General features: G+C 36.4%; 1 protein-coding gene across 2 annotated transcripts; it reads right to left on the bottom strand.

Annotated features, from left to right (window-relative positions):
- Positions 1 to 6,882: 6,882 nt before the first annotated feature.
- LOC121829842 (prolactin-6A1-like) lies at positions 6,883 to 15,934 on the bottom strand. Of its 2 annotated transcripts, none has more exons than XM_076571569.1 (5): positions 15,854 to 15,934; positions 11,539 to 11,717; positions 10,437 to 10,550; positions 7,980 to 8,159; positions 6,883 to 7,199 (listed from the first exon to the last, which is right to left on the bottom strand). In XM_076571569.1, the coding sequence occupies exons 1-5, from the start codon at positions 15,882 to 15,884 to the stop codon at positions 7,008 to 7,010; spliced, it is 696 nt and encodes a 231-aa protein (XP_076427684.1). In that variant the 5' UTR covers positions 15,885 to 15,934; the 3' UTR covers positions 6,883 to 7,007. The 2 variants fall into 2 exon arrangements, with proteins under 2 accessions (XP_076427684.1, XP_076427685.1); XM_076571570.1 differs by having other exon boundaries at positions 11,539 to 11,714.
- Between the last annotated feature and the right edge of the window lie 2,651 nt (positions 15,935 to 18,585).

Here is an 18,585-nt window from a genome sequence, read left to right as displayed (position 1 = left end):
TATTTACCAATATGACTTAGGTCAGTTGGTATGTGGACTAGCTACAGATCAAAAAGTATCCACTCCCATTCAATCATCCACTGGTATAATCATGTGCAACTGACTTTTGGCCATGTGTTCATGAGCTGTTCATCTGCAGTGAATGTTTTCTGAAAGGGTCTGTGTTGGGTATATAGTCTCCACAGATTTATTTCTGGACAACCATGGTTTCCTAACAGTTCTCCTTTGTCAAGACAAACTCTGCAAATGTTGTGTGAAGCCAATACTGTTAAATATTTTTCTGCAGCATTTCATGTTCAAGACAGAATTGTACACAGTGTACTCTTTGGGGAAGGGATTATTGTCCACACTTAGGATAATTTCCACCATTTCCATCTTCACTTCTCTGTATTTATCCATCTACTGTTGTCTATAGTCCAGCAGATTTTGGTTTTAAAGTCTTGCAAGGAATTGAGGTATTCTCCATTTATATGTTATCGGCAGCCACTTTTTAACATAGGGTCTACAGGTCTCATTCAATGCTCTTGCATGCCATGAACTTTACACCCTGCTATGGATCTGCCTCAGCAAGTTTCTACTCCTGAGAACTTCTTTCTGCATTAGAAAGTGCAGTGGGAATCCCTGGCTCATCTACAATTTTTAGGTTTCATTGCTCTCTCTTTTTATCTTAAAATTCCCTAGAGATCTAATATTCAGCGTGTTGTCCTTTGTTAATACTTCCCTTGGATGTTCTTGCTTGCTCACAGCACAAATATTGGCACATTTGCATTCAGGGATATTTGAAACTATTGTTGAATAGAACTACTGGTTATGTGACATGAAAATTTAAATATTCTTGGGTAGAAAGAGCATTTGCATGCTTGGTTGCTGTGCATAGCCCATATTGGATTTCCTGTCTTTAGATTTTGGTTCATTCTTTGTCTCTTTGTGGTGTGAAAGCCATGGCAATTCACCTTGAGTGACTTTGCCATATCAGATGATGTTAGGTGTCTTGCCTCAACTATCTGAGGTTGGAATGGCAGTTGAGATACTGCCTTCCTGAAAAATTTGAAATTCAGGTACCCAGAATTTAGGAAATTTGCTTGCTTACATTTGTATTTGAATAAATTTTAGTATCTGTACTGTGATGTTAGCAACCATAAGCAACTATTTAACTGTTTTATCTAAAGGGATTAGTTAAGAGAATTCTGGGTGAATGGGAGAATTCTGGGATAATTCTGGGTGAAATGTCTTTTTTCAAATCAAAGAGTACTGTCTCTGTCATTTTAAATATTCACGTGTCATTTTTGTGCATTTATCTGTCCATACTACTGACTGATAAAGAACGATGCAAATCAACAATTCCCTTAGAAATTCATTTACATAGTGGTTCCACAGACCAACAGTGTGTGAGTCCAGAGAACTGTGTTCTAAATACCATTGCCATGGTATCTGGCCCCAAATGTGCAGTGATCTGATAGGAGACCCGCCCTGTCAGAAGACCGTAGCATTCACGATTGGGAACAGCATTGGCAAATCATCTTCAAACACAATTGAGGCTTGGCTACCTTCCCATCCTCACATTCACATGTAAAGGCACTCATGCTTTTGCAAGTAACCCTCCTACCTCACATGGAAATTTGAAAAGAAATCTCCATTAAGCAGCACATATCGCTGAACCAAAACCTCCCCAGAACTGACTCATGATAGGATTCACTTCATGCAGAATGTCAATGGAAATCTCAACTTGCCCCTTGAAAATTTAACAGTATCTGACCATCAACCCATGTTCATTCTGGTGTTTTGTTGTTGTTGTTTTTCTTTAAGAGAATTATTGATCAGCAAACTTGTTATTCTTGTGCATCTCTAGTTTTAATGATGTAAATATTTTTATTCTCCTCTTTTGTGGTTTGTGCCTTTCTGTTTGTTTTTCAGAGGTCTTTTTTTCCTATTAAGGCAAATTAGTCTTGAACTCACAACATAGCCAGGCTTCTCTCAAACTTATCATGGTATTCATCCTTAAATATCTGGAAATCTGGAGTTCCATGCGTGACTGATACTTGCCTTATATGAAACCATATCTGAGATAATTTTTGCATACACAATTTTAATGTATAGTCTGTTTTTCTATTTCCTTCTCTCTTCTCCCTTTCCCTTCTTCCACTCCACTTTTAGAATAGCAGTTTCTATTACTAATATAGCATGTTTCTTACTCAAACTTTGCATAAATTTTAAGATACAAAATGCAGAAATGGTGTGTTACAATGTAAGTTACAGTGGTGAGTATTGGTAACAGTTAGTGAGCAAAACTAGTTTTAGTTTTATGAAATCTAGAAATAAATTTATATTACTGTAATCAATATGTAGTGGATTTTCAGGAGTTTACTACACAATTATTCATCAACCATATCAGTTCAACTGAAAGGAGTTTGAGTAATTGGAAACCTCTTCTTCAGATCAACATGAAGAGAACCACACATTTAAAGGTTAGATTCTTCTTGGAAGCATGTTTGAAATCATGTAGGAGGGACATAAATCTTGATGGACAAGACAAAAGCTGGATTTGCAATCCAATAGAACATATTGTAGTCTGAATTAACACAGGAAATGAGGCTTACCTTTTTCCTTGAGTTCTGACTTGAACTTCACATGAATCCCCTTCCCCAGCATCTCCTCTTCCTGAGCCTTTCAGGACTCTGCTAATTCTTCCTTTCCATAGCACAGGTGTTCTGCTCATCTGCTTCACGGTGGTACGTGTGTTCTGTTTGTGTCATCTGTCTTTTCCAGTTAGAATTTGTGTTTAATGAGTTCAGGTGTGTTTGCCTTTTTGCTCATCAATTTGGACCCAATGGCTGTAGAAGTGCCTGAGTAATTTGGCAAAGATATACATGTTCGTAAAGTGGTCAAGAACCCACTACTTGGGGTGATATATGTTTGGGGATTTTGTAGGTTAGTGGTGATTGTTGGTGAAGTGTTATTCATTTAATCTGTCAAGGTTAAGATTTTTTTCCTTTTCATTTTATCAGCATGATCATGAACTACATTTGAAAACAATTGTTAAATCTATTGTGCTGGGTTGCAGTGGTGGTGGTGGCGGCGGTGCATGCCCTTAATCCCAAGCACTGGGGAGACAGAGGCAGGCAGATCTCTGTGAGTTTGAAGCCCACTTGGTCTATAGAGCAAGTTCTATGACAGCCTGGGCTATTACACAGAGAAACTCTGTCTCAACCTCCCACCCACCCCCCAAAAAAATCTATTATGCTAACCTGGTTGAACATTTATAAGATAGTACTCAAAAATTTCTCTGTAATCAAACATTGCAACTTGGGGCAATTAAGTGAAATGTGTGTCTCTGAGTAGTAAATTCAGAAAATTATTTTAAACTCTGGAGCTGGATAAGCTTCTACAAGCAATTCTTAAATAACTGTTTTTCTTAAAGTCCACGGTGTTCTATTTACCCATCTTCTCTCATGGTGGTTAAGCATGTAGTGATCTGATCTGTGTCAAAAGAAGTACCACTCCCATGTGTGGATGAAGCGTTTCTTAGATCATTGATTGCTGGTGTTTCTTGTTGGTCTTTCTATACACACTGGTCATGATTGTGGCAAAAGATTTTCATACAGGAAAAAGTGTACTTCGCTGCTTACTGGGCATTATGGAAAGGTGTTAGGGAGGAGTTCTTGAATTACATCAATCTTGAAACAAGAACAACATTTTAGAAACAGGTTTCAAAAAAATTCATTTCATTAGTGTTCGACTGACTAGCTGCCAAGTGTGAGACAAGAAGTGACAATAACAAGTAGGTTAAGTGGTAATTAAGAAAACAATATATGATTAGTTAGCTATCCATTGCTATGACAAAATATTGGAAAAATAATATTAAAAAGGAAACTATTTCAGAGGCTTATGACTAATTAATGGGCTGTATTGGTACAATGGCAACATAGCAGACAATACTGGGACAATGTGTAGGAGAAATATGAAGAGGGAGGGAGAGAGGGAGAGAGGGAGAGAGAGAGAGAGAGAGAAAGAGAGAGAGAGAGAGAGAGAGAGAGAGAGAGAGAGAGAGAGAGAGAGAGAGAGAGAGAATTCAGTGTTTCAAGAATTCAGTCACATCCCAGTTACCGGGACCCCTTCCATCATATTCTTTCTTGTAAAATTTCTATCAATTCACAGGTTGAGGACCAAGTTTATAAAGCACAAGCTACTTGTGGATACCCTATTTCCAAACAATAACAAGTGCTATGAGGAATTCTTAGAGAAAGTTGAGAAAACTTAGAAGTGCATGGCTTAATTTCTTCTTGTGGCTGGCTCAATAGAGACATGGACTGATTTCACTTGATAATATTCTTCTAGTATTATTTATTAGAATGTATGTATTTTTTAATTTTCTGATCTACTATGAATCTACATGAACAGGAAAGGACAGAAAGTGGTAGAGATATCAGGAAAGGTTCTACAGTGATTGATTGAATGTTGTTGACTCCACTGCTGGTGTGGTCTGGATGCATGAGACTCCTGTGTCAGTTACTGGACAGCACTTTTTGAGTCACTTTTCTCTAGTAGAGTTTCTTCCAGAAAAGAACAACAATAAAAACTACAAGGGAGAAACACGTGGTAGGATTGTAGAGTAAATAAGGGAATCGAGCTAGGCATTTGTACCAACAAAGACACTACCCATTAATGTGTTCCAGTTGGTAAGTTTCTTGAGAAAACAGTAGTGTGCTCCATTAGAAAGACAGTTGCTAGTTATAGGAAATTCAAATTGAGGTCTTGTCAGTAATATATGCTTGATTTTACCAAGCAAATTAGTGAACTGAGGATTGTTTTATTCTTCCATCCCATTCTGTCAACATCAAAGGAATGCAAGTCCAGAGATAGTGCGGGGATTGGTCATCTCTGTCTTCCTTGGGGTGTAACTTGAGAACAAGACAAGAGAAATGTATTAAATAACCTAAATGAAATGAAATTAAAATAAACCAAATAGTCTAACCCTGTTAGACAGGGAGTGAAAAGAATGTATGGTAGTGACTAAGTTGATGTTGAGAAAAGAATTCAGAGAGGCATGGCAGTAAACAATTGTCAGTAAAACTGAGAAATACCATGTTTGTAGTCTAACATTTTCTGTACTGTTTTAAAATCTCAAGGTAATATATTTTATTGGATATTGATTTGGGGAAGACAATAATCATGTCAACTGATGTATATTTCTTAAAATATGTGGATAATATTATGTATTCTATGTGATTTTAGATAAATATAAAATAGTAGGATTCTCTATTACTTTCTCAAGCATGTTCAGTATTGTTTATTCCTACTCCCTCTCTGTCATTATGTATGGCCTATGCCACCCTTCCCAATTAAAGCCTCCCTCACTTTTCTCCATTTCCCATCATATCACCTGTATCTAGTCTGTTGGTCCGAGGTGTTCAGGAGCCTCCCACAACAATACACACTATTGCTTTTATTTTTTAATACCTCACAGATATTGAAGTTAAGTCCATGTTGCCTAAGAAACTATACACTTTTTACATAGGACTCAGTAGACTCAAGATGGATTTTATGGGGAAGTCTTGTCCCTGAGAATAGCTTTCATTGTATCAGTAGTTGCTATTTAAGCTGCAAAGGGAAAAAGTGATCACTATACCTTCCCAGATTTGATGTCTGCAAAGCACAAGAATGATTAGTACCAAAAGATATCCCTAAAGGTGCAATAATGGCATGTCTATCTTGCAGTAACCAACTGCTATCTAAATGGGCTTAGGCCTAGTCAATAGGAGGGAAATAACATCTGTACTGAACCATAGCCAACTGCCCTTGGCTAGTATTGTCCTGGATCTAGGGCAGGACATAATAATGCCTATTTATTAAACCATTATAATTACTAATTGCAATCTAAATATTTCTCCTTATACACATAGTTAGGTATAGCAATTACTCCATATCAAAGAAGCTTCTTTTTTGCATCAGTCCAAGACCATTACAGAAAGCCACAACCGATCAAAATGCAGAGAAAAAACTGATCATGGGGTTTTTTATGCCAATTTACACATATATAGATAGACAATCCTTATACCTAAGGCTCTGAAATCATTAGGAAGGACATAGTAGAAAGATTGGAAGGCCCAGGGGACCAGGATGTCTGCATGAGATTGTATTTTTTAGATATAACCAGAAATCTGCACCAATGAACTCTTAATAATATTGATGCCTAAACAAGACTTGAACAATTCCAGTATGAGTTGATATCCCAGAGTACATGACAGAAATCTCACTGGGCTCTAATTCTAGTTGAAGAGCTACTGGCAGTTAATCACTACTTATAGGAAGAATTAGTCTTCTTCAGTGATGAGCCCATAATTAATTATCTAATATCAAATGGTCTGCCTTAAAAACAAATATAAAACAACACTAAGCAAACTCAGGTGTGTGTGTGTGTGTGTGTGTGTGTGTGTGTGTGTGTGTGTATGTGTTTAACAAAAGGAAATAAAAGAAAAAGAGGCCTTGGATTTGAGGAGACGTTGGGGTGCATGGGAGGGGTGGGGAGAAGAGATGGGCAAATGACGTCATTATATTTTAATTAAAAATTAAATACTTTAAAAATTGATGACACTTATGTATAGTGCAGTCTCATAGTACTTCTGTTGTTTATCCTTTTACTATAAAAATAAGCCCATAGAAAGTGTCAGTTTTCATAAAGTACTGAGGCTTTCTCAGTTCGTAGTAGAATGGATCAACTATAGTATCACTCCTTGCTTTAATAGGGTGGTATCTTTGAACTGCCTTACTTGCAAACAAAAATTCAGTTAATGATGAAAATTGTTGATACAGACATCCCAATGCTGTTGATAAATTTTGTATTACATGAACAAAAGGAAGGTTTAAAAATTAGATTTTTAGAAATTATCTTTTTAAAGAGTCAACTTTTATTCAAGATAAAACAATTCATCATATCCAAAAGTTATAAAAGACAAATTTCCAAACAAAAAGATGTTTAACAATCATATCAAAATTAAATGGGCATGAAGCTAACAATCTCTGTCATAGACAAACCGGCACTTGAGGAGCTTTAGATGACCATTAATCTTCCGTGAGTCTCTGCTCAGGCACTGAAACAGGTTATGAAAAGCAAAAACACGAAGGTCTTCATCAGGTGACTGCAACGATGCCAGTCCCTTCCAGACAGGGTACTCTGCAACTTCTATGAATCTCGGATTCACCTAATCACCAAAAGGAAAGTAACTTATTATTATTATTTTATGTTGGTCTTCATTTATTATAAATGGTGAATGAAAATTTGCGGGGAAGATAAGATTGTAAAATTTCAGACAAAATCATGGAATCTAATGTACCCAAGTGAGGGTAGTGGGAATGTACTTGCCTCGAAAATTCTATGAGAGGGATCTTTGGATATGTTTTCTGAACATACTAGATTCCAGATTGTGGATGTTCTTGCATATAAGGCAGATGGAGAGGTGGGAAGGTGCTACTTGCCTATAGACATGGATTTTGCCAAATGACATTGTAGGACTTAGTGTCAGTTTTGTTTGTTGTGAAGGAGTTTTAAAATGCCCTCAGTATTGGCCCTGATTTAATGTCTATGCTTTCCTGATCCTGAAGAAAATCATTGCCCTTTTCTATATTTCAACTAAATCTGTTGTTGCAGAATTCATGTATAGAAATCTCTCTTGATGATGCTTTCAGGTGCAAATAGCCCAGGGACTGTTGTGATATGGGGATCTGGTGATATTGTCAGGAATCTTTTGCACTGCTAAAGAAAGGTAATTTCTCAAAGGCCTATGAGGAGCATCTATTTTGTACTAAAATTCTTGAAATATGGAATAAGACATCTTAGAGATACTTTGTGTTACTAACAAACTCTTAGAAGCAAAACTTTCTAAAAGACTACCTCACTTAATTTTGCTCTATCAAATTTCTTATTAAAGGACTCATCTATCTAAAGAACAAGAAAAACAAAGGAACATAAGAAAACTACAAACCGTGCCAAGTATTCTCCTAATGCCTTCTTGAAGTTCCCTCATTGCTGTATCTACAATGTTGGCTTTTGCTATGATTGCAGTCGGGGCTTCTTCCATTCTACTCAGCTCAGTCACTGCATGACTCAGAGGCTCTTTCCAAGCTCCCAACATAGTGAGTATCTCTTGTAGAAGGAAAGCACTCTACACAACCATAATTGAAGAATCACATTAAATTTTATGAAATTATAGCAATGTTAGTACTTAAGTGGCATTTGCTCAGAAAATGAACAAACAAGCATGTATTATTATATTTTTATAAAATAATTTTTTAGATGTACATGTTATAGAAATGTATAATTCAGACATTCATCTGTAGTTTGATTCAATCACAAAAAGTATGTCTTATTTGACTACTACATATTCTAATAATAAATATAGTTGATAATACTTTATTTTCCTTTGAGATTCTACTATCTGCCCTCCTGGTCAAAACAATAGTCTTTGGTTTCTTTATTTCTCCACAAGGAACCTAGTGTGAGCAAGAACTTAATAGGTGGTTATAGAAACACATTCACATAAAATTGATGCCAACAATTCAATGGCAAGGAGCCCAAAATCCTTTCACATAGGTTTTCTTGTACAACATAATCCAAAATTGTTCATTAATGCACTAATTTATTAATTTTAAGTTATTTGAATACCTTATAACAAGTATCCAATAAAGTAAACCTGATCTTGATACTTTTTGCTTTCATCAGTCTACATACAAGCCAGCTGAGGAGCCTATGTTTAAACATGCACAGGTGAACAGCAATTGAACAGTATTGCCTTGAACAGGAGAATTGATGGATATACTGGAGAGATGGCACAGAAGTTAAGAACACTGCATGTTCTATGAGAAGACGCAAGTTTGGTTTCTAATACCCACACAGTGACTTACAGGCATGTCACTGCTCTTCACAGAGACCTTACACCTTCTTCTGGTCTTATCAGACATGAGGGACACATGTAGTACCCATAAATGTATTCAGGTAATATATATATAATAAATACAAATTATATATATATATATATATATATATATATATATATATATATATATATATATATATAATACAAATCTTTCCCAAATGAGAGAGAATTGATGGAAATCACAAGAGTTTGACCTCCCAGGGTGTGTTCACTGCCAAGATAATAATGAAAACCACCTCTGAATAAAATGCTGCTGTACTGATGCCTGATAGCTACTCTATTGGTTAACGAGAAAAAAAGAGTAGAAAGGATTCCATTGATCCAACATTTAAGCACTGTGATATGACATAAAGTACAAATATGTTAGGCTCCATTCATAGCTCTTCTAGCATGGGTGTGCCTTGTAAGCCAAAATTTGGACATGGCTGCTAGGTACTGCATAGGAAATATTTAAATGTGATGAAAGATTGAGTAACTGGTGATAGAAAGATAGTTTGCTGAGAAGAATATGACATGATTAAGAGTGTGGGCTTGAGTTGGATGTAGCCCACAGAACCATTCTTAGTTAAATAGACTTTACACAATCTCTGAAATTTAGTTTTCCTATCTTAGTCACTGCAGCAAGTGAAACTTGTCTAATAACTTTAGCAGGATCTATTGCAACAATATCAGTAGACTGTTTTGTGAAGTTTCCAACATGAAGTTTATGTCTACATATATTATCTCTTCATCTTTCTTCTTTTACTTTTCCTTATGTTATGATGCTTATTATTAAAGAGAATAATACTATTCTCATTAATATACAAATTAATGGTGGACTAAAAAAATCATGGTGTAAGAACAATTAGACATGATGTGCTCATGTTTGACGTTTGAAATTCAGGTTAAAACATGCTAAGTTTTATTAAATCAAGCAGAGATGGCATGATATATAGAGCTTGTTATCACAACCCAGGGCATAGTTGCATCCTGAGAATTGTAGTATTTTAAAAGAACTCTTTGTTCAGCTGATTTTCAGTTAAGGCACAGGAAAAGGCAGTGAATTCAGTGTAAAATGAACATGCAGGTTAGAAACCAAAGTAGAACAGGAGAGTCTTGAAAGTCAACAGATGCCATGTTGATCAGTAATATGCAAAGCTGTAAACACAGGAGCCTTTCATAATGTATAATAAATGAAACTGTGTTTGTGTTTCCTATGAATACACATGAATACACTTAAGCATGTATGCAATTCTGTTCAAAGTGTCTTACATAATAACAACAACAACCTCAGGTGTGGGTACTGGTAAACAGGTTCTCTGGTGAACAATTTATGAATCTGCTGTACTATTACTTAGATTTTAATTTTACTTACAATTTATCAGCTATGTAACAAAGATTGTTCTTTGATTGTAATCCCCTCCTCCATTATTCTGCATGTGTGATTGTAGCTACAGTGGCCAACTTCAAGACCAAACCAATGGCCTGCTTAATTCTTTAGGTTAAAAGCACAAGCTGAAGACTCACTTGCATTTGTCCAGTTTCCTCTTCCGTTAGCAGAATAGCAAAGGTGGAAGTGTGACAGCTGCTTTGGGCCCCATCAAGGTACCACCTGCCTGGTGTGTATTGTACATCCTGCAACTGATGAAAAAGATTTAATTATCTTAAATTTGGAAATGAATAAATTTATATATGACCAGAATACTAACACATTTAGTGGGTGTATAATTGTTTAACCTTTGTGTGTGTGTGTGTGTGTGTGTGTGTACAATGTATGTATGTGTGTGTGTTTATGTGTGTGTTTGTGTTGGTCTGTCTCTCCATATTTCTGTGTACATGAATTTCTGTGTGCATCAAGGTAGAAATGTAACAATCAGAGGACCACCACTGTTATAGTTTGCTCTCCACTTTCATGGAGACAACTCTCTTTTTTTTTTTTTTTTTTTTTTTTTTTGGTTTTTTTCAAGACAGGGCTTCTCTGTGTAGCTTTGCGCCTTTCCTGGAACTCACTTGGTAGCCCAGGCTGGCCTCGAACTCACAGACATCCACCTGGCTCTGCCTCCCGAGTGCTGGGATTAAAGGCGTGCGCCACCACTGCCCGGCCTCATGGAGACAACTCTTGCTATGATTACTAAGTTAGTCTAGTTGATGCAGTAGAGTTCAGAGATTCTCCTTTTGTGTCTTCCATCTCTCTGCAGAAGTGTAGGGTTTACAGAGGTGGCTTACTGGGCTTTAACTTTCCAGGACTGTTTGGAAACCTCAGGTCCTTGTGCTTACACAGCAAGTACCTTTTTTTTCCACTGGGACATTTTCTTAATATTAGATGTGCAATTAAAAAATAATAAAAACTAAAATAGAAAATTAAGAAAATCAACTTTTTACCTAATTTTAAGCCATTGGGTATGTAATCTCATATTCTTCCTATCTAGCTTCTCAGCTTCTTCTTCTCTTAAAAACAGTCTTTGAGATTCCACGAAACTCTTTACTTCTTAATCTACTCAGTTGCTGATGGTTTCTTTTCCCTATGAAATTTGGTTCAAGATGCTACTGCATTTACTCTTCAGAGCAATTCAGTCACTGGCATGAAAGCTCCCATTAGAAAGAAGACAGAAGTAAGTGAGATACTTACAAAGTCATGTAACATTTGAACAGTTTGGTTTTGGAGTTCAGAAGACAGACTCAGGGCATAATCAAACATGTTCTTGAGGGTTCCATGGCAGGAACTATCCCAGCTGGGGCATAAACGTATAGAGGCCACATTCTCCCACAGGACCAGGTTTGACACCAGCAACACCAGGAGTGTCCCTGCTAAATAAAAAGAGGTGTCACTTGCATTGATCTAGTCTGGTTATAAAAAGTCATCATGTGGAGGAAATCTTTGTCCATCTCTGAGGCTTTCTGAATGATTTGGTTCCGTGTAACAGGAGTAGAGAATAAACCTCTTGCACTGTGCACTTGTAGGTCCATAATTATCTTTGCACTGATAGTTTGGTAGTGGGTGACTTCCTTCTTTTGGGATTGCCCATAGAAGTTTGTCTGCTGTAAACACTAAGAACTTACAGTAATTATGACTGAGCATTTTAAAGTTATTCTCTCAAGATGACTTGATATTTAGGGAATACATGCTTATTTCCAATGCTCACACTCTATGAATTTGTAATGTTTTAAACTCACTTAGGTCCCTGATGTGACAAGGACAGCACATGTCTGTCAACTGTTTGCTTAATTTTCATGCTTGATGAGAATAAACACATGATTGCCAGATTTCTAACACCAAGCATGAAGAGATTATTGTCATAAATGTGATCCCATATCCTGAATTTGATAATATGCAAAAAAGGTCATGTATGCTTTATTTAATCAAAAGGTTTTGGATATTTTTTCTAGGGAGTGGGAACAAACTAAATGACCTTCAACTGATGAATCAATAATGAAAGCATTGTACATATATACAATGGAATATTCTTTAGCTGTAAAGAAAAAGGAAATCATGAATTTTCAGGTAAATTGATGGTGTTAGAAAGTATGATACACCAACCCAGACTGAGGAAGGAAAGTGTCATGTGTTCTCTTTTATTTGTGGATCTGAATCTTTGTATTTGATTATGTAACCTGAAGTATCCAAAGATGACTGGGGAGTAAAAAGGGACCATAAGTGGGTGGAGAATTTAGGAGCTCTAAAAAACATCCTAGAAGATGGGTGCTATGAAATGGGTAATGGGGAAAATATGTCCAACTTTAATAGGAAAGAGAGAATGGTAATATAAAGGGAGAAAGATGGAACAATAACACTAAGGATGTTTTTAAAAGGCATCTGGGAGCTGAAGAGATGGCTCAGAGGTTAAGAGCACTGACTGTTCTTCCAGAGGTCCTGAGTTCAATTCCCAGAAATCACATGATGCTTTACAACCATCTGTAATGAAATCTGGTGCCCTCTTCTGGCCGCCAAGGATGCAGACAGAACACTGTATGCATAATAAATAAATAAATATTTTAAAAAATAGCTGGGTGGTGGTGGCGGCGGCGGAGGCCTTTAATCCCAGTACTCGGGAGGCAAAGGCAGGCGGATCTCTGTGAGTTTGAGGCCAGCCTGGTCTACAAAGCAAGTTCCAGGAAAGGTGCAAAGCTACCCAGAGAAACCCTGTCCCCCCCCCCCAAAAAAAAACCAAAAATAAATTAATTAATTATTAACTAAAGACATCTGATAATACATCATTTTATAAGACATATAAGTAAACAGATAATGATAGATGATAGATAGATAGATAGATAGATAGATAGATAGATAGATAGATAGATAGATAGACAGACAGACAGGGGTTATATCACATAAGCAATGGTGTTCTTTCCAAGAACTCTACCTAACAAATGCACAGTGCCACGTACATCCCTCCTTTGAGTCATTTTTTGGGGAAATACAAGACCTCCAAAAATATTATGGTTTCCATGGCCTTTGATTACTTTGCAGCTAAAGATATCACATATTTAGACTTGGAGGAATAGATCTGAAAGTGTCTTAAGCCTCCTCCTTGAGAACTAGCTCTCATACTTGTGAGATACAAAGTGCTATACAAACTGTCATACTAAAGCAGGAACTGCTACTCTTTTTCTTTCAGTTTTTAAAATATTTATTCAAAAAGTATTTCATATAAGATATTTTGATTATAGTTTTAGCATTCCCAGAACTCCTGCCAGATATCCCCCAACTCCATATCATTAAATTCCATAATCTTTCTCTCACTCAATAAACCCCTATAACCAATAGTTGGCAACTGCTACTCTTACTGAGCAGTAAAACCTAAGACTGACATCAAAGACTCGGCTGGTCATATTGCCACAATTCTGCAATAGTTGTGCTTTTATCTTGAGGCAACCAACAGCTGTTTAATTGGAATTTAAGTCTACCTAAAAGGAGAGAATTCATGCCTCATCTGTACCCTGAACCAACCACTCATTTTTGGAAATGTTATAGACATAAAAGGAGAACTCACTATACTTTTTTCCTAAACCATTATCTTTCCGTGATTTAAACGATTAACCTTTTACTCACAGATAAAAATAATTCTAATCCCTCATCAAGTTTCTTTTTCCAACATATAGAGACTATTATAGGAATCCACAGCTGGCTAAATGTGTTGGATGGCTATAGATTTCCAACCCAAACCGACATACATATCTTTGAAGCAACCCTTAGGCCCAAACTCAAGAAAAATAATAGAAGAAATGGTTGGAATATTTTAAGGGACAGAAACTCTAGACACCAGTTGCTAGATAGTGTCCCCTAAACTTAACAAGGAAAATGTTTCCATGTACTCTCAACAATAAAGTAGCCTGAATAAGATCAGAATAATAATATTAGTTGATATGCTAACATGAAGAAATGAAATTGCTCATGATCCCACCTCTAGAACCAGAACTACAGGTGGTCAGTGGCTGTTGAGAGAGTAAGAATAAGTTTCCTTTCAGGCACAAACTTCCCAAAGATTGTCTAAACCCAAGTGCTTTGCCCCTCTACATATGTACTTATAAACAAGCTTCAATGGACTCAATCTGTTGTATATACATTTAATAATAATAATTAAAGAAAGGATCATGATTTTGAAAAGACAGGGTACACAAGATGGGAGAGAGGGCCCTAGTGATGCAAATGAAGCGTTTATGTATTAAATTTTCAGGCAGAATAACATTAAATAAATTTAAACACAGAAAACAAAACTCTGTCTTCAATGATATGCTAACTGAAGCTCTAGGAAGCTTTATTCTCTTCCATTTTTCCTACCCTGTGAAACACCTACTTTAGAAAGTTTTCAGAATAGCTAGTGTTGGTTTACTCACCAGATAAACAGATATTCAGATAATCATCAGATAAACAGACAAAGGACTTTCCTGTATCAGTAAGTTATATTCACATGAAGAAAGAAAAAAATTGCAGACACATAGTTACATTAATGAAACTGTTTCTAGATTATTTTTTAAACAGAAATGGGCTTTTCTGGAAGATATCCATTATAAAAGTGGGTACATTTTAAAGATTTATGCACAGAAAAATTCATAAATTCACATATTCAAAATAAAATTTGCTAAAATACAGTGAATAATACAATATAAACAAACACCTTAGCTAAAAATTAGCATTAAATAATTTAAACTATAGTTTCATTTTCTAAAACTAATACTTTCAAAAACTGATGTATTAATGCAATTTTACATGTAATATTTGTAAATTTATATATATGAATTTATTTCATGTAACATTCCATTTCCTCAAACAAAAATTATGCAAATTCTATGTACAAAGAAAAGACAGTTTGTTAACACCACCCCATTCTTTCTTCTTCGGTGAAATTTGTCTTACACAAAATTGGTAATCAGTATTTTAATCAAATCTGCTATTAGTGTCTACTTAGGCTTCAGAACTGATTGCTTCCCAGGTTGATCTTGGTGCATAAATTCATGCATAAGACCATGAAACCTAAAAATGTTTCTTCTATTCCCTGCAGGTGATAGGAATTGGCTGCAATTATTCTTATGTCCCAATAAAATCCAATTTCTCAATTTCAGTGACAGTGACTTTCTAAGGTGTGGTATTTCTGTCCTTATAGGTACAACTATTCATTTGAAAATGTTGAAAGGCATCGGTGGCTTCTATCTATTGGAAACTGTTAATACAGTTCCCTTTTTTTCTTTACTTCAATTAAAAAAACCCAATATGTGTTGGATATTGTCACATGTGTCCAGGAGAAGGCTTACCATGTTTAAGGGCTAAGATTAAAAGACTCTCTGCCCTCATGCAGTTGTTTTCTAGAGAAATGACTGCAAAGTTCTTCTAAATCTGATATAGTTTTATTTCTCATGAGATGTGAATAAATGTCTAGTCAATCCTATAGAACATCAGTAAATGCTAAGAAAGTATTCCATTCATGCACAGGTAAGAGATTACTTACAGGAATGTGGTTGAATCAAAGTTAGCCTCATCTCAGAAAAGTCCCCCTGTAGCTTGGTGCTGATTAGTGAATGCTGCTTCACAAGAGTCCTGCCTTTAGTGAACGTTCAGCCTCTTATATACATCAGTAGATTGCCCCCAAAGGCTACACATACCATAGGTCAGAAGGAAGGAAGTTCTGGAGTTTTTGGTGAGGGTCCTTTTACTCTCCCCCTCAGGGAATGTTAAGAGCAATCACCACAGACCTAACTTTAGCTGCATTGCTTTACTTATTTTCATGCTATGACTGCATTATTTTTTAGATAGTAAAATCCATATTTGTTCTAGATGCCTGATGATCATGTTAGTCTACACAGAAATCAATTATCCAAACACATTGCCTCATATTCCTCAGGTTCTTAGATGATTTTTGCCCTCCACAATGGTCCCTGTGTCTTCTAGAGGATTATATACATACTTGATTCTTTTCAGAGGACTGGAGAACAATGGCACAACAGTTGTTGGTTTTCTCAAGAATGGAAAAGATAAGAATCTCTTCAAGTAATCCCCAAATACTGTAAAGATTATCTCTGTTCACACTAGGGTGATAGCTACAGTCATCTATAGGCCCAAACACAAATGTCTCTTATGCAATGTAATAGACCCATCATACTCATTTAACAAAACAAGATCAGTGGCTTCCATGCTGGAGTCCACTGCCTTCCAAAAAATGTGTTTTTACAGTCTTATGAAACAAAACATGGTTTTTCTTCTGGGCAACTGAGGGTAAATCAATTAAAAATGGTTTGATGGCATGTGTAGATTGTGCCACCACTATAGTACTGGCTACTTCTTGCTAAGGTTACTGATGACCAAAACAAGTGGCCAAGTAGTATCATTGGTGATATCTGTGTCTGATAAACCTATACAGTACCATTAGGCAATATGAAAGCTACTTAATGTGGAAAGGGATTCTAGATCAGTCAAAGCTTGATTTTTCCTTGTTGTAGAAGCAAACTGTATGTTTCATTCACCAACAAGGTCTATCCTGTTCTGATGTGTAATCTTGAGTAGCAGCAATAGTCTATATTATGTGATCCTCAGTGGTCTTCCTTTTCAACAACTCCAAGAGGAAAATCCATTCTAGACATGGAGATTTTATTCAATAATTTTGTAATCGCCACACATAACCTTCCAACAGACAAAACGTTCTTTCTTCCAAATTCTATTGCTGTCTTTATTGTTCTTCTAGATGATTTTCCAAATCAGTAGGCCACACAGAGGTTTGCATTATATCATGAACATTTTGTGGAGGGTGGCCAGCTTCAATAGAGTACAAATTATCACTGAGAAGCAGTGTCTAACAGAATACTGAAAAATCTAAGTAAGGTCTAATAAAACATTGAAAAGTACAAAGCTTGGTAACACTGTTCCCTGCAAAGAGCAATGTTTGTTAAGGCAGCATGAATTGGAAATACCCTTCTTCATTAGTATGAGCCTTCCTGTCTTCTCATCCCGGTATATTGCATAGGCTGCCTTCTAGGTTAGGTGAACTCATCTGGGGTACTTCTTGGCCTTGCCATGAGCCAAGGAAGAGTGTTAATCTGTTTTATTCCTACTATATCCACTTTTCCTCCAGCTGGCTGTTTTGACAGACTCTGCCTGTCCTTGTAGCCATTGGCTATTTGTTGATCACAAATCTTCTTAAAAGGCCCATGCCTGAGTGAAGAATTTCTATCTCCACAGACTCTCATTTCACATAGCAGTAGTTCTAACCCTCCAACTCCCCAACTGTTATTTTAATAAGCGTCACCAAAGTATAATCACTTTGAACACAGTTACTCTCAGCAGAGAAACACATACACTGTTCTCTCTGATAGAGGGTAATTATTCACACCGAAAACTAACTCAATACTTTTCACCTATGTTTCTCTATGTTTTACCCATCTTCTGTTGCCCATTTCCCTAGATGTTTTAGGAAGTAGCTGTGATTTGCTTATACTCATGCTACCAGTCACCAAAGCCCAATGCACATTAGAAGGAAATTAAAAAAAAATAAAGCAACACCTGTAATTCAATGTGTGGTCTTTCTAACAGCATTTGGAGGCCCTGTTGGTTATTCTTATATCGAACTTGCTGCAGTGATTCCCACCCAACAACATCTTCTCTTACTTCTATAGTAGCATGTTCTGCTGGAATCAGTGGCCCTATCTCTGACACTTCAGGGATCTATTATTCTGGTTTCAATAATGTCTAGGGGTTCATGGGCAAAGCATCTTATCTGGGCCCCTGTCAACATTTTCTTTATGATTGATGGCTTATTCTCATCAAAGATCTTGCCAGATTCACTTTTTAGTCACAATCTTTGTCAGCTTTTTTTTTTTCTCAATCCATCTTGAATTTATTAACACTCAGATCCACCAAAGCTCTCCCACTATAGCTGTGATTTCATGGTGACTCTGGCGGGGCAGGATATGTTCTGAACAGGAAAAGTTGTACATGCCCTCTCTTTTTTGTCCATCAAACTGTCCTTTTTCTAATTTAAAATTTTGAATGCTCATGAAATTTGGAAAAATTGAGATCTGAGTCTGAACTTTAAAAATGGTAAGAAATTTTCAAGCTCTTCCTGTTAAAGGAACAAAAAATCTTCAAGTCAAAAATGTTTGAGGATCTTACTTCTCACAAGACCTGTGTCTGCAGTTAACAAGAATGCATGGGGTCCACATCTCCTAACCCAAAGGAACAATCCACTTA

The sequence above is a fragment of the Peromyscus maniculatus genome, chromosome 5 (assembly GCF_049852395.1).
Source record: "Peromyscus maniculatus bairdii isolate BWxNUB_F1_BW_parent chromosome 5, HU_Pman_BW_mat_3.1, whole genome shotgun sequence".
Lineage (NCBI taxonomy): Eukaryota > Metazoa > Chordata > Mammalia > Rodentia > Cricetidae > Peromyscus > Peromyscus maniculatus.
Note: the sequence above shows the minus strand (reverse complement) of the source record. Positions and strands in the feature narration are given on the sequence as shown.